The 24,279-nt window shown below is 37.0% G+C and overlaps 1 protein-coding gene across 1 annotated transcript in view; it reads right to left on the bottom strand.

Annotated features, from left to right (window-relative positions):
• The window catches only part of MEGF10 (multiple EGF like domains 10), a 161,846-nt gene that overhangs the window by 12,086 nt on the left and 125,481 nt on the right, over positions 1-24,279 (bottom strand). Inside the window, exons 17-22 of the mRNA XM_072597212.1 lie at positions 22,592-22,720; positions 20,602-20,730; positions 19,046-19,174; positions 17,266-17,502; positions 6,199-6,323; positions 4,917-5,040 (exon numbers count right to left, since the gene is read on the bottom strand). Of these exons, the coding sequence (XP_072453313.1) occupies positions 4,917-5,040; positions 6,199-6,323; positions 17,266-17,502; positions 19,046-19,174; positions 20,602-20,730; positions 22,592-22,720 (873 nt within the window). The remainder of the gene's footprint in view (positions 1-4,916; positions 5,041-6,198; positions 6,324-17,265; positions 17,503-19,045; positions 19,175-20,601; positions 20,731-22,591; positions 22,721-24,279) is intronic.

Consider the following 24,279-nt stretch of genomic DNA (forward strand, 5'->3'; position numbering starts at 1 on the left):
CACTTACTCTATTGAATCTGTTTTGCAAATGAGCACAATTTTCTTATGCAACTCATTGTAAAACTTTGGGGGTTTTTTGCTGATCAGAGCTGAAATTTCAAGGCTTACAGTTCCTCATTTTGCCAACTCAATTCCAAATTGGTATCTTAACTTAGGAAATTGCAAGTTCATGGTCTATTTTAATTCCTTTTAGATGACTTTCCTAATTTACCGAGGCAATTACATTCCACTACATCATTCATAAAAGACCACAGTAGTCTGCTCTTAAAGTAAAAAATCTGCATTTTCCCAAATTACTTGTGATTTTGATTCAAACAAATCTCTTTTTTTTTTCCAAAGCTGGAGAAAAGAGTTAATGCCTGTGCTAGGCTGCTCTTAAAGACCAGATAAGGCACTGAAATGTCAAACTGCAAAACTGCTTGCTGTTTTTCCCCCTTTGCTTTTTGAATCATTGGCTTTGAGTCCAACACTCTTATCTACCATGCCACATGGCCACGTCTGATCCCATTAGAAGCTGTTTACCTACAAACTTTACTTGTTTCTTTACTATTCTGAAAGATCCCTTGAATTAGTTTTTCTATCTCTTTATTTTTTTTTATTTTTATTTTTTGCCACTTTGACCCTCTGGATTTACAACTGTGTCCCAGAGCACAAAGAAGGGCAATGCCAAGGAATATTCAAATTAGTAAACACTTGTGCTCCATAAACACTTCAGCAAGGTTATGCTTAAGCTTCTGCAAGTGGGGTTTCAGAAAAATGTGAATTTTCAGGAGGGCAGGCTGGTTTTCAAAGAGGCAGAGGAACTACAGACTAAACTGAATGAGACTCTGGAAAAAGCAAGTGAGTTCCAGAAAAATGTCTACTTTTGTATCTTGACTACACTGAAGCCTTTGAACTTGTGGATCACAAAAAATGGGACAAGTCATCAAAGAGATGGGAGTAGTTGATCATCGCACTTGTCTCCTGAGGAACCTATATGGGCTAAGAACGATGGTTAGAACTGCACATGGAGCAACTGATTGGTTTAAGATTAGAAAAGGAGTAGCACAGGGCTGTCTATTGTCACCTTATTTATTTAACAATATCCAGAATACATCATGCTAAAGGCCAGGCTGCACAAATAAAAAACTGGAATTAGGGTTGTCAGGAGAAATAGCAACAATTCCAGATATGCAGATGATATCACTCTGATAGGAGAAAGTTAAGAGAAATTAAGAACCTTGGAGAGTGAAAGAGGAAAGTATAAAAGCTGGCTTGAAGTTTAACATAAAAAACAAAAATGAAGATCTTGGCAACTGGTTTTGTCACTTCCTGGCAAACAGAGGGAGAAGAAATGGAAGTAGTGTCAGATTTCATATTTTTGGGCTTAAACATCACTGTAGATGGTGACTGCAGTCATGAAATTAATTGCCCTTTGGAAAGAAACCTACAGCAAATCTGAAAAGCATGCTATAAAGCAGAGATGTCACCGTGCCAACAAAGGTCCACAGCCTTTCCAGTAGCAATGAATGGCTGTGAGAGTTGCACTATATGGAAAGTCGAGTTCTGCAGAATTGACGGTTTTGAACTGCAGCACTAGAGAAGACTTTTGAGAGTCTCTTGGACAACAAGAACAGTTAAAACTTAAATTAATTCAAGCTATTCAGTGGAATAGAAGCTGAAGCATAAAACTTTGGTCACATAATGAAAAGATAGGAAAAGATCCTGATGTTGGCAAAGAATAAAGACAAACAGAGAAGGTGACAGCAGAAGATGAGATGGATAGAGTCGTGGAGACAATGAACATGAACCTGGACAGACTTTGAGAGATAGTGGAGGACAGAAGGGACTGGAGTGTTATGGTCCATGGGGTCATGAAAAAGTCAGACATGATTGAATGATTGGACAACACAGAACACAACTGGAAGTCCTGAATCTGAGCTTTTTTTCCTCTGTCTGTTCCCTTCAAACAAATTAGTTCACTAGTACTAAACAAAGGCTCTCAAGTGAGGCCAACCCTACTTCCCCATTCTTGGCCTTATTAAGGTGAATGACACACCAAGAGGCTAACAGAGACTAGACACCTTTCCTTGTCTTCATTTAAGGACCTATTTTCCCATCACAAGGTCATGAGTTACTGATCAGCTACAGCCAACCCTGTCTAGTGATTAATCCTCCAAATTACCATTTGGAGTCTTACTAGTGTAAGAAGGGAATTTCACATCCCTATGCTCAATGAATGTAATCAGCAAGATGTTCTATGCCTTGATACCATTATCAAGTGATTAGCCACTTTGACTGATATACAGAATCAATCAAGCAATCAAACATGCAAAACAAATGTGAAAATGACAAGATACCACCCTGTAATCAATCAGTCAAAGGTATAAACTAGGTTTGAACAAGCTACTTAATCAGGATAAGGAGAAAGGTGCTTGCACCACTCGATGAAACTAGAAAGCAAAATGTATGGGTATTAGTTGAAAGAATTTGACATTTCTTTAGATCTATGTATTTCATATGAGAAGATTTGGTAGTTATGATTTGGGAATGCTTTAAGAAACCAAACTCTTGTACCCACAAACAAAGGGCAAGAAGGGGTGGGAAAAGTGAGCTCAGAAGAAATGTCATACTCCCCCCACCTTCTTCATTAACCTTATCTCATCAGATAGACTGGGCTAGTAACAAATAATGCATTCAGCCTGTGCTTGAGAGAGGACAAACCAAATACACTGAAGAAAAATAGCCAGAAAGAAGTGCAACTTCAGAATTCCACAAGGGCTTTAAATCTCAAGTGCTCAGTATAAAGTTCACGAATTCCTGAGGGAAATTTCAAAAGACTTCTAAGGAAGAAATCGGATTTCATTCAACTAGGAGCTGTGAGTTACTCCTTTGCTATGTGTGCTATCTAAGCTTGAGCCCATTTTCCCTTGGAGTTCAGATTTACATGTAGTAGAGTGTGTCCCAAAGTTTTGGGGAAATTGATTTTTTTTACCAATGGTTCTTATTATACCTGCTTAATAAGTATCTCTAACTAAAAGCTAATTAAGTCTGTCTGATTAACTATGGATATTTGTGAGTGAAAATACTAGAAATCCCTAAGCACCTCAGGGTTACCCCTAGAATCCTCAAGGGATACATAGCCAGCCTCTGGTAATGCAATCCGCCAGTGCAATTGAGAATTGAGAAATAGCTCAGGAGGGGTTGTGATGCTACACTTAAAAATAAGAATCTATAGGAATATTGAAATGTCAGTATATTGTTAGTCTCTCCCTTCCTGCAATCAACTAAGCATTCTGGGCCATTTCACTATGTGCCTGTTCAGATACAGTAAGATGGGGAAGCATATATAAAAATTAAATATTTAATTGCTAGTGATAGTGGGATCTTTCTAACTGAGAAATAAATTAAATTCGACAATAATTTTCCAGGAAAGTAAGGGACCTAATCACATTTGAAAAGCTACAGTATTACTAATGGGAAAGTGTTGACACTTTAATGAAAGGATATGGTTATCCAATACTCTTGAGTAAGGCTCTCTCCCATGTTTACTTTACTTTCACTTATTCTGTGAATATGTCAGATCACAGAGAAAATAACTATTTTCTAATGCTGAGATAAAATCTTTTTCCATAGATCAGTCCAAAACATTAGAACATAGGTGGGTTTTTTTTTCAGCTAAATGATTGGTATTCCCTTTCCTAGTGTTGCAGTTTCATGCTGTGTGGAGGTGGAACCATCCCAAAGAATTCAGAGTGAGACTACCTCTAATCCAAGTATAGGCATCTATTGAGATTGACACCTCTCATGAAGTGCGCTAAGTTCCAAGAGGAACCAGAAACTTCAGAGAAAGCAAGACAGATTTTTACAGGGTAAAGATGCCATTACATAACAGAAATTATGAATATTAAAAAGACAGAGGGGGTTGTTAAGGGATTAGGTAATAGGGGAAGGGTCCCAGTCACAGTGGAACTGGCATGCGATTACCCACAATGCATATGGAAAAACTCATTTGGGGGGCTATGTATGTATGACAAAGATATTATAATCAGCCTCTCTACGTCACAAGTTTACCTAAAGGACAGCTTTTGCTATTACCGCACTGGTACCTACTTAGGGAAAGTCCCTTCAATTGTTTTGGAGTCCACAGCCTGCTCTGGCATCATGGTGATGGCTGCTTTCTGATTGGCTGAGTATTTTGTTTCTGTCTGAGACTAGGTGGATGTGGTTGTGGTTGAGAGCATGGACACATCAGCTGTTTCTGTGGGAAATATGAGGAATGGGCCTGGGGGCAGGGGTAGCTAAAAGCAGTGGCTGGGATCCCATCACATGGACACACCTGTCATTTCTATGAGAAATATGAGTTCGTGGATACACTTGTTATTCTAGTGAGCAGTGACGCATACATGAAAATGTCAGGATATTGAGTAGGGGTGATGGTAAGTGGCTAGATAGGGGCAGTGAGCCTGCTGTTCAGTGGGGCCTATAGGGAAGTTAGAATATTGAGGCTAGGGGCAGCTTTATTAGGATTCCATCACTAGCACAGGGAAGAAATAAAAACTTATCAATTTCTACTCATCTTTCATTTACATTTCAGAAGAAGCTATGAAGTACAGTGGCTAGAGTCCCAGGCCTGGAGTCAGGTAGACCTGAATTCAAATCCAGCCTCAGACAGTTCCTAGTTGTGTGAGTAACCCTGGGCAAGTCACTTCATCTCTGTCTGTCTCACTTTTCTCAACTGTAAAATGGGGATTGTAACATCTACTTCTCAGAGTTCTAATGAGGATTGAATAAGGTCATACTTGTAAAGCACCTCGCACAGTGCCTCGTACACGTCACAATCTTAATAAATGCTTGTTACCTTCCCTAAAATGTTTTTCTATGGTTACTTTAAATGATGAAACCGACTGCTAAGAAGTACAACCAGTCTGACTTACCAAGCTCATTGTGGAAGCCACCATGTTTCCAGTCCACTGGGAGTGTCCCTGTGTAGTCCATAACAGGCCCTCGCTTTCCAGGATCCACATTTTTTATGTTCACAAATATCTGGTTGTTTTTTGCCTATTAAAAACGAAAAGAACTTTGGATGAAAGAGCACAATTTAGTCCTGTAGTACAGTTTGGGGGAGGTGTTTGAGCAGAGGTCAGAGGAACACTTTTCAGGGACACTGTAGAAGGGATTTAATAGATAATAAGTTGGACTAGATTGCTTCTAGTTATTCAGTTCTTTCAGCTCTTAAGATGCAATGTTTCTGTGAATTATGCAAAAAGACAGAGCCTTACAGAAGGCAGACTAACCCTATAGTTGTATTGTGGAGGTCCCTACCTCAAACTCTCATCCCTACATATGAAATTCACTGCTTTGTTCCACAGTGCTTGACGCTGGACTAATTCATTTGGGCCAGCTTGACTTATAGTGAAAAAAGGGCTGGGCTAAGTCAGAAAATCAAATTCTAGCTCTGGCTCTGTCACTTCTGAGTGTGGGACCTTGAGTAAGTCATCTAGTTTCTCTGGGTCCATTGCAATTTCCCTTTCTTCAAAATGAGGACAATATCTGTGACATTTATTTTATAGGGTTGTTGTAAGATTTAGTTGAGATAATTTATATAAGAAGGATCCTGTAAACTGTGAAATGCTATAGAAATGTAAGTGGAATGACCACTATCATCTTCATCATTATTATAATAATAAAACAAAAATGTTTTTGGGAAGCTTACAGGCTATTTAAGTTAATTTGACCAATAGTATATAATCTCCCTGGGGGAAGAGTTTGTTTAATTTTTTGTCTTTTTGTCACCAGTGCCTTGCATAGTGTCTTGTATATTTTATTTTAAACTGGACCTGTGATTTCATCCATGAGTTTGTAATGAGGAACTTTATTTCCAATCTTATTCTAGAGTAATGAGGAAGGATAGACTTGGATGGGCACTGAATGGAGAATTTTGGCAGTTAAAGCAGAGTACAAAGATGTTGAGTGTCTGGGAACAGGGGAGAAAAGAAAGGTGCATCCAGAAAGTGGGAACTGGGATTGAAAAGAGAAGTGAGAGAGTGTCGAAGACTACTTATTTTGCAGTTATGCTTAAAACTGATCATGCTATAAGATTTCAGGTTCTCACTAAAATTACTATAGAAAGTGACTTGAAAAAATCCACAAGATGCCAAAAATCACATCTCTTGCTTTTAGTTTATGTAGATAACTGATATGCATCTATTACTTTACCTTTCCAATTGTCATCCTACTTTGGTTGTTGACATGAGGTGATGTAGAGCACTGAGTGAGTGTATGGTAACTGGGATTGGTAAAATAGTGATTATTAGTGCCAGCATTACTCTGAGGAAGGGTATCTGGAAAGAAAGAGAGAAGAAAATGATTAAAACTGGTATCAGTAAGGAACAAAATAAGTACAGTCAGATGAACAAATAGTTGTCCTGATTCCCAAGATGGAAAAAATTCTATAATAGCAGGTCATTGAAGAGGCGAGATGTCAGAGTAAAGACGGGGACTTATCCGTTCTTTCCCAAATTCCCATCCACACCACTTCAAAACAATTCTTCAAAATTAATTCTAGAGTTGCAAAACCAACAAAACAATATTCCAGTCTAAGACAACTTAGAAAGTTGGCAAGAAAGGGCTGTTTCAGTGAGGTAAGAGGACAGCGACATCCAGTATGTGCTATACCTGGCAAGCCAGCAGTGAGGCCTTCAGCCCCAGAACCAGGCCCAAGGCAGCCAGTAGTAGACCATGTAGGTGCAGGTCATCGGCAGGCCTTAGGGGCAAGTAAATCCGCAGCAGTGATTTCCATAGCTCTCAGCCCAGATAGTAAGAGGGCTGGACAAATCAGGTGATTACAAGGGACTCTTAGTTGTTAATGAATGCAGGACTCTGTTGCATTACCCACACAGGGATCCAGGTTGCAGTCCCAGTAGAGAAGAAAGAACACCAGAGCTTGGGGCTGCAGGTGAGCAGGAACCCTGGTCACAATTCCTGACTAGAAAACAGTACTTGGGGTCTCTCACAGACCAGAGCACAGGCCAGGAGAGCAGTGACCATACCTTCACTTGGATCATACCACCTTGGAAAAACTAAAAACTTATGAACCCCTTCCCCCCAAAACTAGTTCTGAAAACAACAGAACATGGACAGTGCCCCCTCTATCTCAGGAGCAGAACCCAACTTTAACATAAAGTTAAAAGTCAAGAAATAGTCTGGAAAAATTAGCAAGCAACAAAAAAAAAGAGCCTGATCACAGAAAGGGAAGATCCAGACACAAACTCAGAAGAGGAAAACAGTGTCAAAACAGCTACATACCAAGCTTCAAAGAAAAATGTGAATTGGTCTCGGGCCCCCAAAAAAGAAATTCATGGAAGAATTCAAAAAAGATTTTTAAAGTCAAATAAGAGAGGTGGAGGAAAAATTGGGAAAAGAAATGAGTAATACAAGAAAATCATGAAAAAAGAGTCAACTGTGTGGTAAAGCAAGCACAAAAAAATACTGAAGAAAATAACATCTTAAAAAAACCACAATGGGCCAAATGGTCATAGAAGCACAAAAATCTCCTGAAGAGAACTCTTTAAAAGCAGAATTGGCCAAATTGAAAAGGAGGTACAAAAGCTATCTGAAGAATATAATTCCTCAAAAATTCAAATTGGGTAAGTGGAAGCTAATAACCCTATATGAGACATCAAGAAGCAATAAAACAAAATCAAAAGAATGGAAAAATAGAGGAAATTGTGAACTATCTCATCAGAAGAATAATTAACATGTAAAACATATTAAGAAGAGATAATTTAAGAATTATTGGACAACCTGAAATCCATGATCAAAAAAGAACCTAGACATCATCTTTCAAGAAATTATTAAGGAAGACTGCCCTGATATCTTAGAACTGGAAGGTAAAATCAAAAGAAACTACTGATCACTACCTGAAAGAGATCCCCAAATTAAAACTTCCAGGAATATCATGATCAAATTTCAGAATTCCCAGGTCAAAGAGAAAAGACTTCAAGCAGCCTGAAAGGAACAAATCAGATATTGTGGAGCCACAGTCAGGATTACAAAAGATTTAACAGCTTCTACTTTAAAGGATCTGAGGGTTTAGAATATGATATTTCAGAGGGCAAGGAACATACAATTATAACCAAGAGTCATTTGCCTAACAAAACTAGTATAATCGTTTTTGGGGGAAATGGATATTTAATGAAATAGAGGATTTTCAAGAATTCCTGATGAAAAGACCAGAGCTAAATAAAAAAATTTGATTTTCAAATACAAGACCTAAGAAAAGTATAAAAAGGTAAATAGGAAAGAGAAATCATAAGGGATTCAGTAAGGTTAAACTGTTTATATTCCTATGTGGTAAGATGATACTTGTAGCTCCTAAGAACCTTATCATTTTTAGGGCATTTAGAAAGAGCATATATGGACAGAGAGCATGGATGCAAGTTGATCGTGATGAAATGATATCCAAAAAACCCTCCAAAAAACAAAATTAAGGAGTGAGAAAGAAGAATGTACTGGAAAAGGGGGGAAGGGAGAGGTAAGAGAAGAATGAGGTAAATTATCTCACATAAAAGAGGCACCCAAAAGAATATAAGGAGTGATGGAGTGGGGGTGGGGGTGGGAATGATGGGCAATGCTTGAACCTTACTCTGACAGAAATTGGCTAAAAAAGGGAATAATATACACACTCAATTTGGTATAGAAATGTATCTTATCCTGTAGGGGAGTAGGAAGGAAGAGGGAATAAGAGAAATGTATACTAATAGAAGAAAGGGTGGATTGTGGGAGGCTGTGGTTAGAGCAAAACACTTTTGACAAGGGACACAGTGAAGAGAGAGAGAAAGATAAATGGGGGGAAAACAGGATGGAGGGAAATACACAGTAATCATAACTGTGAATGTGATAAACTCACCCATAAAATGGAAATGTTTAACAAAATGGATTAAAAACCAGAATTCTACAATATGTTTTACAAGAAATACACTTGAAGCAGAGAGACACACACACACACACACAAAGTAAAGGTAAGGTGATGAAGCAAAATCTATTATGCTTCAGATGAAGTTAAAAAAAAGTAGATGATGGAATGGATAGAGTGCCAGGTCTGGAGTCAAGAGGACCTGAGTTCAAGTCACTTAACCCTATTTGCCTCAGTTCCTTTTCTGTAAAATGATTTGGAGAAGGAAGTGGCAAACAACTTCAGATTTCTTTGCCAAGAAACTCACAAATGGAGTCATGAAGAGTTGGACACAACTGAAACAATTCACCCACAACCACAAAAGCAAACATCATCTTAGACAAAGCAAAAATAAATCTAATTAAAAGTGATAAGGAAGGAAATACATCTTGGTAAAAGTTACCTTACACAGTGAAGTAATATCAATACTAAACATATATGCACCAAATGGTATAGCAACCAATTTTTAAAAAGGAAAATTAAATGAGTTACAGGAGGAAATACATAATAAACTTTACTATAGAGGGCTCTCAACTTTCTCCTCATAGAACTAGATATATTTAACTAAAAAACTAAGCAAGAAAGATGTTAAGGAGATAAACAGAATTTTAGAAAATTTAGACAGATATGATAGACCTCTGAAGAAAACTGAATGGGAATAGAAAGGAATAAACCTTTTTCTCAGCAGTATGTGGCACCTACACAAAAACTAACCATGTTTTAGGGCATAAAAACCTCACAACCAAACGCAAAAAAGCAGGAATACCAAATGGATCCTTTTCTGATCGTAATGCTATAAAAATTATATTCAATAAAGGGCTATGGAAGTTCAGATTGAAAATTAATTGGAAACTAAATAATCTAGTCCTAAAGAATGTGTGTTCATCCTTTGTTGCTGAAGAAGACCATGCCATCAGAGAAATGATGACATGACTTGACCTTGACTTTGTTTTGAGTGAGGGAGGGCTGTGCAGGTCACCAGCCTCACTTGTCCTCCAGAGTCATCTGAATTCATCAGGATGACTGGAGAGAACCCAGGATGATGCAACTGGGGTGAAGTGACTTGCCCCAGGTCACACAGCTAGTGAGTGTCAAGTGTCTGAAGTGACATTTGAACTTGGATCCTCCTGACTCCTGCACTGGTGCTCTATCCACTGCACCACCTAGCTGTCCCTCCTAAAGAATGAGTCACAGAAAAAAAGCACAGAAACAATAAAATATTTCATTAAAGAGAATAACAACAATGAGACAACACACCAAAATATATGAGATGTAGCCAGAGCAGTACTTAGTTGAAAATGTATTTCTCTAAATGCTTACATAAAATAGCAAAAGCATGGATTAATGAATTGGGCATGCAACTAAAAGTAAACTAGAAAAAGAATAAATTACAAATCCCCAATTAAACTCCAAATTGGAAATCCTGAAAATCAAAGCAGAGATTAATAAAACTGAAAGTAAAAAACCTATTCAATTAATAAAACTAGGAGCAGCTTCTATTTTTTTAAAATCCCAATAAAACAGATAAGCTATTGGTTAATTAAATTTTTTTTTTAAAAGAAGAAAACCAAATTACTGGTATCAAAAATTAAAAGGGTGAACTCACCAGTAATTTAGAGGAAATTAAAGTAAGTAGGAGTAAATTTTGCCTGATTAAATGTCAAAAAATCTGACAACCTAAGCAAAATGAATGAATATTTCCAAGAATATAAATTGCTGAGACTGACAGAAGAGAAAGTAGAAGACTTAAATAGCTATATTTTAGAAAAAGAAAGTGAATAAGCCATCAATGAGCTGTCTAAGAAAAAATCCCCAGGACCAGATGGATTCACATGTAAATTCTACCAAACATTTAAAGATAATTAATTCCAATTCTATACAAACTATCTGGAAAAACAGGTAAAGAAGCAAAAGGATATTGTCTATTATTAATAATATTATTCTAATATTGCCTTTTATGACATAAACATGATGCTGATGCCTAAACTAGAAAAAGCAAAAACACAGAAAAAAGACCAATTTCCTTTATGAATATTAATGCAAAAATTTTAAATAACACACTACCAAAGTGATTACAACAATATATCACAAAGATCATACCCTGTGACCAGGTAGGATTTATACCAGGAATGCAGAGCTGGTTTATTATTAGGAAAACTATTAGCATAATTGACCATATCAATAACAAAAACACCCAAAACCATATGATCTTAATATAAGCAGAAAAGACTTTTGACAAAATAACACTCATTCCTATTAAAAAAAAATAGTAGAAAGCAAATAAATGGAGCTTTCCTTAAAATGATACGTATTATTTATCTAAAACCCAGTAGCAAGTATTATCTGTAAGCAAGGATGTCCATTATCACCTCTGTTATTCAATATTGTACCAGAAATATTAGCTACAGTAATCGGAGAATAAAAAGAAACTGAGGAATTAGAATAGGTAACGAGGAAACAAAATGACCACTCTTTGCAAATGATATAATGGTATACTTGGAGAATCCCAGAAAATAAACTAAAAAACTACTGGAAAAACAACTTTTGCAAAGTTGCAGGATATAAAATAAACCCACATAAATGATCAGCATTTCTATATATTACCAACAAAGTCCAGTAGCAAGAGATGGAAAGAAAAATTCCATTTAAAATAACTTAAGACAATATAAAATACTTGGAAGTCTACCTGCCAAGACAAACTCAGGAATTATATGAACACAATTACAAAACACTTCTCACACAGATAAAGTCAGATCTAAACAACTGGAAAAATATTAATTGCTCATGGGTAGGTTGAGCCAATATAAGGAAAAGGACAATTCTACCTTAATTAATATACTTATTCAGTACCAGACCAATATAACTACCAAAATATTATCTTATCAAGTTAGAAAAAAAATCATAAAATTCATCTGGAAGAATAAAAGTTCAAGGACATCAAGGGAATTAATGAAAAAAAAGTGTGAAGTAAGGTGGTCTAGTTGTACCAGGTCTCAAACTTTATGGCAATCATTAACACAACCTGGTACTGGCTAAGAAATATAGTGGTGGCTCATTGGAAGAGATTATGTACACAATACACAGTATTAAATGACCATAGTAATCTTGTGTTTGATAAATGCAAAGATCCAGACTTTGGGGATAAGAACTCACTATTTGAAAAAAAAACTTCAAAACACTTTGGCAGAAACGAGATATAGACCAATACCTCACATCATATACCAAGATGGGGTCAAAATAGGTTCATGATTTAGACATAAAGGGTAACACCATAAGCAAATTAAGGAAGTATGGAATAGTTTACCTGTCCCATCTATGAAGAAGGAAGAACTTAGGACCAAACGAGAGAGGAATCACAGCATATAAAATGAAAAATTTTGATTACATATAATTAAAAGAGCTCTGTATAAACAAAACCAATTCAACCAAGATTAGAAAGAAAGGAGAAAACTGGGGAAGGCGGAGGAAATTTATAGCAAGTTTCTCTGTTGAAGGCCTCATTTCTCAAATATATAGAGAACTGAGTCAAATTTATAATAATATGAGCCATTGCCCAATTGATAAATGGTCAAAGGATATGAACAGGCAGTTTTCAAATAAAGAAATCCAAGCTATCTCTAGTCACGTGAAAAATCACTTATTGATTAGAGAGATGCAAATTAAAATAATTTTGAGGTACCACCTCATACCTATCAGATTGGCTAATATGAGAGAGTCAAGGAAAAGAATGAATGTTTAAGGGGACAGGGGGAAATTAGGACACTAATGAACTGGTGGTGTAACTGTGAACTGATTCAGTCATTCTAGAGAACAATTTGGAACGATGCCCAAAGGACTACAAAACTATGCATACCCTTTGATCCAGCAATATCACCAAGAGATCTATATCCCAAAGATATTTTTAAAAAAGGGAAAAGGACCTATATGTCCCAAAATATTTACAGCAGCTCTTTTAGTGATGGCAAAGAAATGGAAATTGAAGGGATGCCCATTAATTGGGGAATGGCTGAATAAGTTGTGGCATATTATTGTGATGGAATCCTGTAAAAAATTATAATCAGTATGCTTTCAAGAAAGCCTGGAAGGACTTATATGAACTGATGCAAAGTGAAGTGAGCCAAACAGGAGAACACTGTACACAGTAACTACAATATTGTATAATGATCAACTGTGAATGACCTAGCTATTTCCAGCAATATAAAGATCCAAGACATTTCTGAAGGACCTAAGATGAAAAATGCTATCCATGTCCAGAGAAAGAACTGATGGAATCTGAATGCGGATTGAAGTACACTTTTTTTTTTAACTTTTATTTTTCTTGGGTTTTTTTTTTTGGTCTGTATTTTCTTTTACAAAATAAGTATAGAAATTTGGTTTGCATGACTGCACATGTATAACCTTTATCAGATTGCCTGCCTTTTTTTTTTTAAGAAGCATTTTTTTTTGTATTTAAATTTATTTATTTAAGTTTTCAACATTCATTTCCACAAAATTTTGGGTTCCAAATTTTCTCCCCATTTCTCCCCCCCAAAAACGCTGAGCATTCTAATTACCCCTATCACCAATCTGTCCTCCCTTCTAACATCCCTCCCTTCTCTTATCCCCATCTTCTCTTTTGTCCTGAAGGGCAAGATAAATTTCTATAACCCATTACCTGTATTTCTTATTTCCTAGTTGCTGGAACTATATTCAACAGTTGTTCCTAAAACTTTGAGTTCCAGCTTACCTTCATCCCTCTCTCCCCACCCATTCCCTTTGGGAAGGCAAGCAATTCAATATAGGCCATATCTCTGTAGTTTTGCAAATGACTTCCATAATAGTTGTGTTGTGTAAGACTAACTAAATTTCCCCCCATCCTATCCTGCCCCCCATTGCTTCTGTTCTCCCTTTGGATCCTGTCCCTCCCCAAGAGTGTTGACTTCAAATTGCTCCCTCCTCCCACTGCCCTCCCTTCCATTATCCCTCCCACCCTGCTTATCCCCTTCTCCCCTACTTTCCTGCAGTGTAAGATAGCTTTTCATACCAAAATGAGTGTGCATTTTATTCCTTCCTTTAGTTAAATGTGATGAGTAAGCTTCATCTTTTTTTCTCTCACCTCCCCCCTTTTTCCCTCCACTGAAGTCTTTTACTTGCCTCTTTTATGAGAGATAATTTGCCCCATTCCATTTCTCCCTTTGTCCTCCCAATATATTTCTCTCTCACTGCTTAATTTCATTATTTTAAGATATGATCCCATCCTATTCAATTCACCCTGCACTCTCTGTCTCCCTCTGTGTGTGTGTGTGTGTGTGTGTGTGTGTGTGTGTGTGTGTGTGTAATCCCACCAACTACCCAGATACTCAAAAAAGTTTCAAGAGTTACAAATATTGTCTTTCCATGTAGGAATGTAAACAGTTCAACTTTAATAAGTCCATTATGACTTCTCTTTGCTGTTTACCTTTTCATGCTTCTCTTCATTCCTGTGTTTGACAGTCAAATTTTCTTTTCAGCTCTGGCCTTTTCATCAAGAATGCTTGAAAGTCCTCTATTTCATTGAAAGACCATTTTTTTCCTCTGAAGTATTATACTCAATTTTGCTAGGTAGGTGATTCTTGGTTTTAGTCCTAGTTCCTTTGACTTCTGGAATATTCTATTCCATGCCCTTCAATCCCTTAATGTAGAAGCTGCTAGATCTTGTGTTATCCTGATTGTATTTCCACAATACTTGAATTGTTTCTTTCTAGCTGCTTGCAATATTTTCTCCTTGACCAGGGAACTCTGGAATTTGGCCACAATGTTCCTAGGAGTTTCTCTTTTTGGATCTCTTTCAGGATATTTATTTTGCCTCCTAGTTCTAGAATATCAGGGCAGTTTTCCTTGATAATTTCATGAAAGATGATGTCTAGGCTCTTTATTTGATCAAGGCTTTCAGGTAGTCCCATAATTTTTAAATTATCTCTCCTGGATCTATTTTCCAGGTCAGTTGTTTTCCAATGAGATATTTCACATTATCTTCCATTTTTTCATTCTTTTGGTTTTGTTTTGTGATTTCTTGGTTTCTCATAAAGTCATTAGCCTCCATCTGTTCCATTCTAATTTTGAGAGAACTAGTTTCTTCAGTGAGCTTTTGAACCTCCTTTTCCATTTGGCTAATTCTACTTTTTAAAGCATTCTTCTCCTCGTTGGCTTTTTGAACCTCTTTTCCCAGTTGAGTTAGCCTATTTTTCAAGGTGTTATTTTCTTCAGCATTTTTTTGGGTCTTCTTTAGCAAGGTGTTGACCCACTCTTCACGCTTTTCTTGCATCTTTCTCATTTCTCTTCCCAATTTTTCCTCCACCTCTCTAACTTGATTTTCAAAATCCTTTTTGAGCTCTTCCATGGCCTGAGCCCATTAAATATTTATTTTGGATGTTTGGGATACAGAAGCCTTGACTTTTATGTCTTTCCTTGATGGTAAGCGCTATTCTTCCTCATCCGAAAGGATGGGAAAAGATATCTGTAACCTTCTATAGTCTTATTTTTTTCCCTTTTGGGGGCATTTTTCCCAACCAGTTACTTGACTTTTGGGTCCTTTGTCAAGAGTAGGGTATACTCTGGGAATCTGTCAGATCTCAGTTCCTCCAATGTGGCACAATCAAGCGTGTACTGGTCTGGATGCAGAGCCAGAATCTTAGCAGTTACCTCTCCACAGCCACCTGGCCTCCAGTTCCCAAGTCAGCACTGGGGGCTGATTTTCAGATAAGCTGGATGGGCAGGACTGCCATTCAGTGCGAGACAAAGACCAGCTCACCCAGGGCCTCCACACAGGAGGGAGGCAAGAATCAGCTCTTCAATGCCCCCAGGGTTTTTACGCTCCAAAAATGTATGTGGCTGCTGCACCTGCCAGGTAGCCTCTGAGGCAGCTGCCTGCTTCTGGAGCTATGGGAAGGCCCTTCTCCCTTCCTGGCCAGCTGGAAAAACCCCGTCACTGACCTTTGGCACTTATGGGTTGAGGGAGCTTCGAATTCGCTGCTGCTGGGACTGGGGATTCCTCGACTGGAGATTCTGCCCCCAAGAGCTGATTGCAAGCTGTGTACCACAAAGCCAAGGCTGGGCTAGGCTCTGCACTCAGATCCATGTCCGGTGCAACCTAGGTTTCACTTGGGCCTTTCAGGTCACCCTGGGCTGGAAATCTCCTCCACTCTGTCGTTCTCCACTTCTGCTGCTCCAAAATTTGTTGAGAGTCCCTCTCTATGGGTATTTTATGGGCTGTGGGGGGAGACCCTGTGTATGTGTGTCTTTGTAAAATGCCATCTTGGTTCTGCCCCCTGATTGCTTGCCTTCTTAATGAGGGATGAGGAGACTACATGTAGATTGATTCAGAACTGGTTGAATATTGAGTAGTCTGTAATGGTTAGATTCCAGGTTAAAAGGAAGTCTATATTGTAATACCCCTAGCTTTTTATTATTTAACATTTTAATTAATGTTTTAGATATAGTTGGCATACTTAAAGATCTACAGATAACAATGCTAAAAGGAATTGTTAATGCATAGGATGACAGAATTATAATGCTTAGGTCTAATACAATGAAATTTAATAATGGCTAGATACCAGGTTTCAAAAAGAGCTTCAGAAGTATAAGAAGGGGCAATTGTAGCTAGGCAGCTAAAAAAGAAGTCAATAATGTGATATGGTAGCAAAATGGACTAATGTATGGTAGGTTGCATTAAGAGAGGCATAGTGTCCAAGACTAGGCAACCTCACTATATGTACTCCATACTAATCAGTCAGATTTCATCTGGAATATTGTGTTCAGGTCAGGGTGCAATATTTTGGATGGGACATTGACAAATAGGAGTAAGGTAGGGAAATATAACCAGGATGGAGAAAGGCCTGAAATTAATGTCATATAAGGATTAGTAAAAAACCAGGTATATTTAACCTACAGAAAAGAAGATGTAGCAGAAAACATGATTTTGAAGGATTATTACATAGAAGAGGAATCAGACTTGTGAAAAGCAGACTTGGGAACAATGAGGGAAAGTTATAATAAGGCTTTATGGAGATGAAAAACTTCCCAAGACTTTTAAAAAATTTTCACTTTCAATTCCAAATTCTCTCCCTCCCTCCCTACTTAGTGAGGAGGCACTTCGAGCAAAGGTTGGATGAAGCATTTGTTGCATACATTATAGAGGGGGTCTTTCATGTACAGATTGGGAAAGATAATGGCCTTTGAGGTCCCTTACGTCTTGGAGAGTCTGAGTAGGTATGTAGAAAAGAAAATCTAAGAGGCTAAAACCTTGTTTTAATGATCTAAGATGGCACTTACTTTAACAGAGTAAAATCCCTCACATACGACATGACTCTTACCTGAAATAGTATAGTCTGCAGTGATGACCCTCATAGCAGGGGTGTAGGTAACTGCTGGCATACTTGAGTCTTTCTCCTTCTGTTTGTGTCTATAAATAATGAACAGTGCCAGCAGCAAGAGTACAACCAGGACGAGAATAGTGATGCCCGCAATAGCTGCGATCTGGTAAGAATTTGCAGGGTTAGCCGTGCTTGTTCGGCTTAAACTGTTCAAGTTCCCAACTATTAAAATACCGGCTAGAAGAAGAAGAAAGAGGAAAACGTGATTATGATGCACAGGATACATGAGATGTACTCTGGATGATTTCAATTCATAAAAATGTTCACTTTGAAGTTTCTGAAAACAGAAGAGCAGAAACTAACCCCTCATTTATCCCCAGGAATAGGGCTGTGTCCAGAGCAAAGGTAGAGAGGCTCTGTTCTCTCCCTCCAAAGGACTTACCCTGAGATTAAAACCCAGGAGAGCTTAATTTGATTGAGATACTGTTTTATTTCCTATACATTTGTGATGGCATGAGACATCACAAAATTCTTAAGTGATCCAATTCCTAGAATGACTAAAATCAGACCTATGTCTTTCTTAAATATTTCCAGAAACAAGGAAACATTTTTTCCCTCTGTCTTTCTCTCTGTAAGGATAATATAATATAAAATCTGATAAAAATTATCAACCTTCACATGGAGGGAAAAGGAAGGGGAAAGAGAATATCGCACTTATTATGTGCCAGGAACTGTATTAAGTGCTTTTCAAATATTATCTCATTTCATCTTCACAACTCAGTGAGGTAGGTGCTGTTATTATGCCCATTTTACAGCTGAGGAAACTGATGCAAACAAAGGTTAAGTGATGTACCCCATGGTCACATAGCTAGTAAGTGTGATGCTGGCTTTGAACTCAGGCATTCCTGACTCCAGGTCCAACAATGCATACTGTACACTGTACCTAGCTGCCTCAATGAATTTATATGATTATCTTTCTTTCAAAAGATAATGTTCCTGGTCATGTTATTTTCCAGGTCAGATTGCTACCTGAGAAGGGAACTGTGATGAAGCAAAAATAATGTTATGGCAAGATTAGATATTAGGTGGATAATATCATTCCTTAATTCCTAAATTATTTTTGCTTGGTAATTAAATGGAAGAATATAGCCTAATAATATTGCACAAGAGTGCTAATTGCTAAATGTGAATTTAGCTAATGCTAAATGCTTCAAAATTCAGAATAAAATAGGTCTATCTGTTCAAAGGAGAGGCACTGGAAAGGGCTTAAGATTTGGAATAAAGAATCAAGGTTTAAGTCCCTCTCTGTCATTTAATAACCATAGGACCTCAGATAACGCATTCACTGGGCTTAAGTTTCCTCATTTGTAAAATAAGGGGTTAGATTAGATTTTATGTAAGGTTCCTTTCAGCACTAACATAAACTAAAGAATCTTTTTATACAAAGCATAGAAAAAGTTCTCTCCCCCTTTGCCACACACACCCAAAAATGTGAATAACAGTGAGGATAGTAAATAATAGTGAATAGTGTTACAGTATAATAATGATACAATCAAGAAACATCTTAAGCTAACCTTGATTACGGTAAACTATAAGCAAGGCAAAAGAGTATAAAAATCATGTTAAGAAAAGTGATATATATGTATATATATATGTATATATACATGTACATACATATGTATATATGTATATATACATATACATACATACATACATATATATACTGTGCAATGTCACAGAAATGTTCTAGATCCTTTTATTGTCCATCAATGTTATTTACCTTGATCACATCGCGTACCCTTCCAGCCTGGGCTGCAGTAACAAGTTCCTGTGATGTGGTCACAAGTAGAATTGTTTAGACAGTCACATATCTGTCGACAGCCATAGCCATATGTTCCTGAGGGACACTCTGAAGAAGATGATGAATCAAATGGAAAGTTGAGCAAATTAGTAGGAGCTTTATTAGATATGATAAATGAAGACCTATTGCTTTGTTTAGGAAAAAAAAACCCCAAACATTTTATTGTATGAATTGGGGCTCTGCAAAAGGGGATTTTGTTTTAATTGTCAATTCTAAGGTAATGGTTATAAACTGTAAAAAATATTAAGAACAGTTATTTCCTAAGCAGAGTCTTAATTTCACAGAGAATGGTTTGAATTTGAAGTTTACTTTTTGACTTAGAAATCTGAAAACTGGATTTTTACAAATAGGTTTGAATGTAGAATTTTTTCTTTTAATGTGATCTTGATTTGGGACAGTAGTTCTAACCCACTACACTGCAAGGCTTAATCTAAAAATTCATGCTAAAAATCCAGAAGTTTTTTATAATTGAGCAGCAGGGGGCAATGTACTGCTGCTATCAGGGTTTTCATTCAAAGTTTGGTTAGGTCTACAAAAAAAGAAAACCCACTGGGAGAAGATTTTCAAAATAGGGTACACATCAAACAACTATTTTTTTTAAAGTGCTTATCAAACCTCCCATTCTATTGGAAGTTTAAGATCTAAAGAGACTGTGCTTACATTCATGTGTGTAATTCAGCAACTGGACCAAAAAAGAATGCAAGAAAACCAGATCATCCATTCTGAGCCAATTCAGTGTTGTTGGCCTTGTGTATCAAAAGTCCTTCAGATTGCATTTTTCTCAGAACCCATTTTACATGGTATCAGCCTTATTTCTGGTGACTAAAGAGACTGCAAACACATCTTAAGGGTAGGAGATTAAGACTGGGGGATGATGGCAGGCCAACAGGGCTACATGCCTAGCATGTTTTCTTTGAGAGGGGGGCAGAGGAGAGGTTAGGTAAGGAAAGGTGGTGTGTATAGGGTTGTATCCTTCATTATAAGACAATGAAGAGGCTTTGGGTTTTTTTCCCCCACCTTCTGTCCTAACTTATCTTAATCAAGCAACTAAATTAAAGTCACCAAGGAGGAATCCAGAAAACTAAGTTAAAGACCAAATTCGCTATAATCTCAGGTTTTCATGTTCCCCAGTCTTTATCTGCTCTGCACAGGTTTTAATGATGTCTAGCATATAAAATGAGATGGTAGAGACCGAGGCTCTAAGAACAGAATGAAAAACCTGAATTCAGTTTTGCTCATTATTTCCTCTACCCACAGAATGATAGGAGAATGGATCATGACAAGTTCAGGTCAGCAAAAATCTGAGTGGCATCTCAGGACAGTAAACAACACTGGCAAAGATGATGCCAGTTCAATCGCCTTAAAAAAAACACCAACCAAATCGCTGCCTTTAAGTCTCCCAGGTGCAAGTGGGTCGTTAAAAATAAGTCTCATTAAAATTATAATGTAGTGGCATTAAATATTTTTATACTCACTCTGTTCACAGTGTTTCCCCATGAATCCAGTACGGCAAGTGCATTGTCCTGAGATATGGTCGCAGTCAGCTCCATTTTGACATTGGCATATTAACGCACAATCTTTTCCATAGAACCCCAGAGGACACCCTTAGGGACAAATAAGGAAAAAGGGGATGAAAGGAAGAAATAGGAGGTCAATAGAAATACAACCCAGAATGAAGGAATCTAATTCAGGGGAAACAGGAGGATGAAAGGGTAGGAGAAGAACAATGATGCACAGAACCTCTCGCTGATGTTATTTAAGCATGAAGATACAGTTCTTACCAGCACATCATTATTCACTAGCAAGCCTTGTCAGTATTGTTGTAACAGTTTAACCATTAGTAGTGCTCCTATAATCTTTTAAAGCAATACCAACTCAAACCTATGGAAGTATGAGGGGGAGGAGTTTGGGGGTAGGGCTACCACTTCATCAATTTGCTATTAAAATCCTTCAAAGCACTTTCTTTTAAGCAATAATTACAATTCCTTTTCCCCAATATTGAAATTATCAAGCATTATCTGCTACAAGAAAAGAATATCACATTGATATAATATTCAGTATATTTGAAGTATATATGAAGACAAATATTCAAAGGTATTTTGTAAGGAAGGATAGATGTGGTCAGCTCAACAGGTGCTTGTCAATAATTTTTATGTAAGAGTGAACTCTTGCTCATCACCTACAGACCTCTTTGGCTTATACAGGTTAGTAAGCTGAGTTTCAAGAGTCAGGTTAAGGATTTTAGGAATCTTTTCTATAAATAAAGTTTAAATCCATCTTGTGTGAGATGGTGCTTTTCCAAAACTAGATTTTTTTTCACATTATCTTGTGGTGAGACTGTGAAAGTTACACACACACACACACACACACACACACACACACACACACACACACACACACACACACACAAGACCTGCAGCACCCACAGTCCCCACAGTCACTGCAATTCTTTTTTACACAATGTTTTAAAATTTGTAAAGTGCTTTCCTTACAACCCTGTGAGATAGTTTGGACAAGTTGGATGATTCTCATTTGAACAAACTGAGTCTCAGAGAAGTTAAAATTACCTGCCTGAAGTCAAGTAATTTGTTGTCTAAGTCACCAAAATCTAGTACTCATTGGAGATTCATTTTATGGCATGCCCAAGAATATATGATGATTTTGAGTCTAAAGTTTTGTTAATTAAAAAAAAAATCTAAAATGAGTCTAGATACCCCTACAACTCAGGGAGATGCCCTCTAACCTATTGAATATCTGCCACTTTACAGAAGGATATCTTTCAAAAAAGCATGAATGAAGCTGAGATTAAGAAAGTCAAAAAAAGTCTAGGAATGTGAACATCCAATTTACAAACATTCTCATATACCCAAAACATGACTGCTGCACCCTGTAGTTTCCAATTCAACCTATACATTAAATTTAATTAATAATTAACCTTAATTCTTGATACTATTATAGCAAAAGAAAATTTGGCATATGAAATCCCAAAGATCTGAATTTAACTCTTGACTCTAATATACTGGTTTTGTGTTCCTGGATAGATGATTTAACCCTCTTAATGCCCTAGGAAATTCTCTAAGACTATAAGATGCGCTGCATTTGTAAAGGAACTTTCTTACTAGGAGCTCCCTAAAGAAATGAAATCACACGCCCACTCAAAAAAAGTGAAAATGGTATATATTTATAAGTTTTTTCCATTGCAATCATTTTTTCATGCATAGGTACAATATTTTAGCTACACTGAACTAAATAGGGGATAACCAATCAATAACATTGTTTCCACTGGGAAAGTGAATTTCAAGTAACCACCTTGCAAACAAATTCATGGAACACAACTTATTTATAATTTGGGAAATCTCTGTATTGTAGAATTGTGCACCATGTACAGGCACACAAAGAATGAACACAGTTTCCTTGGTTTCTGCTTAGCACCATGGCCAACAAAACACAACATGATGTGCTTACTCTGGGTGCAGTAGAGACCCGTCCAGCCTGCTGTACATTTGCATTCTCCATCATAGGCGCTGCAATAGGCCCCATTGTGGCAGTTACATGTATGGATGCAGTTTGGACCCCAGTGGGCAGGTGGGCAGGCTGAAACCAGAAGAAATGTTTTAGTGTTTTGAAACAGTCATTAGACAGGGAAAATGTTACCTTCAAATAAATAAAAACATTAAAATATCCCAATTTCCCCTAAATAAATATAACTTTGTTCCACTTGCATAGGGAAAAGATGGTTGGACTTAGAAGCAAGAGACATGTTTGAATCTCACCTTAGATACTTTTCATTGGTGGCCTTAAGTTCCTTCATCTATACAAGGGACAGCAATACTTATCTTACCTATCCCATAGAGGTGTTGTGGGAAAATATTCGCAGACTTTCATGTACTATAGAAATACGAGTTGCTACTCTTACACAAAAACCTAAACTTAAAACCCATACTAATTAGAGGATAAGACGTCTCAGAGTTTCTCTAAATATCAAAACCCCCTACTATATTTGAGTACTTGTTTATAGAAAATTAACTAAAAAAATTAAAAATAAAATAAATTTATAAAAAAATCATGTACAATCATCTTTTGTTATTGTGTTGTGTTGTAGAAATGCTTATTTTATTCCATGAATTAAAAATAAAGCAAATTCTTAAAAAAGAAAATTAACTATTAATTTGGAGGAGACATGGCAAGAAGAGGCAAAAATAATTCTGAAACAAAAGATGAGTTAGAAAATAAGAATAAATTACCTATAAAAAATGAGCCCAAAGAAGTGATTCAATTTACAAAAGTTTTATCTATATGCAGCTTTTCAGAAACATACCTACTACAGTATAGATAATGGACTAATAAAATAATTAATTAATTTAAAGTTTTAGGAATTAACTAACTAAAAAAATATTTCCCATACTAGTTCTTGCAACATTTAAACTCTGTAGTTTAAATAAACTTGCAACATTTAAACTCTGTAGTTTAAATGTAGTAGCTCTCACTTGGGAATATCAAATATCGATATGATTTAGAAATAACAAATTTTAGTGATCTATCTGGTTCAACCCTTTTATTTTATTTAATATTTACTTCTTTGGAAACTGGTCTTACTATCTCATTTATGCTGGTGGAAGTGCCAGTCTTCTTAGGCAACTCAGCGGTCCTTTGCTCATGGGAATTATATTGATGTAGTTGGGTTTGGCGTGAATACTCTTTCAACTTTAGCTCTATTGAAACTCAGAACTCCCAAACCCCAGCCATCCAATAGCCTCAGCCAGAGCAGCCACTACAGCTCTGCTGCCATTCCTGGCTCCTTTTGTTTATAAAGAAGAAAATCAGGGACCAGAAAGGTGAATGGATTTGCTCAAGGTCTCACGAGCAGCATTTGTGTTTTATTTGTTAGGAAGATGAAGCAAGTATTAAGTAAGTGCTAACTCTGCACCAGGTTCTGTGTTAACATTTTATGAATATTATTTCCTGGAAGGTAGTTCCTTTATTATCTCCATTTTACAGTAGAAGAAACTGAGGCAAACAGTTGAAGTGACTTGCCTAGGGTCATATAGTGAGGCTGAATTTCAAGCCCTTCATAACCTACCTGCCCTCACTTTTCCTCTGTTCTTACACCTTAGGTTCCCCCCTTGCCCCACTCCCAAACACACTGTTTGATG

The sequence above is a fragment of the Notamacropus eugenii genome, chromosome 3 (assembly GCF_028372415.1).
Source record: "Notamacropus eugenii isolate mMacEug1 chromosome 3, mMacEug1.pri_v2, whole genome shotgun sequence".
Classification (NCBI taxonomy): domain Eukaryota; kingdom Metazoa; phylum Chordata; class Mammalia; order Diprotodontia; family Macropodidae; genus Notamacropus; species Notamacropus eugenii.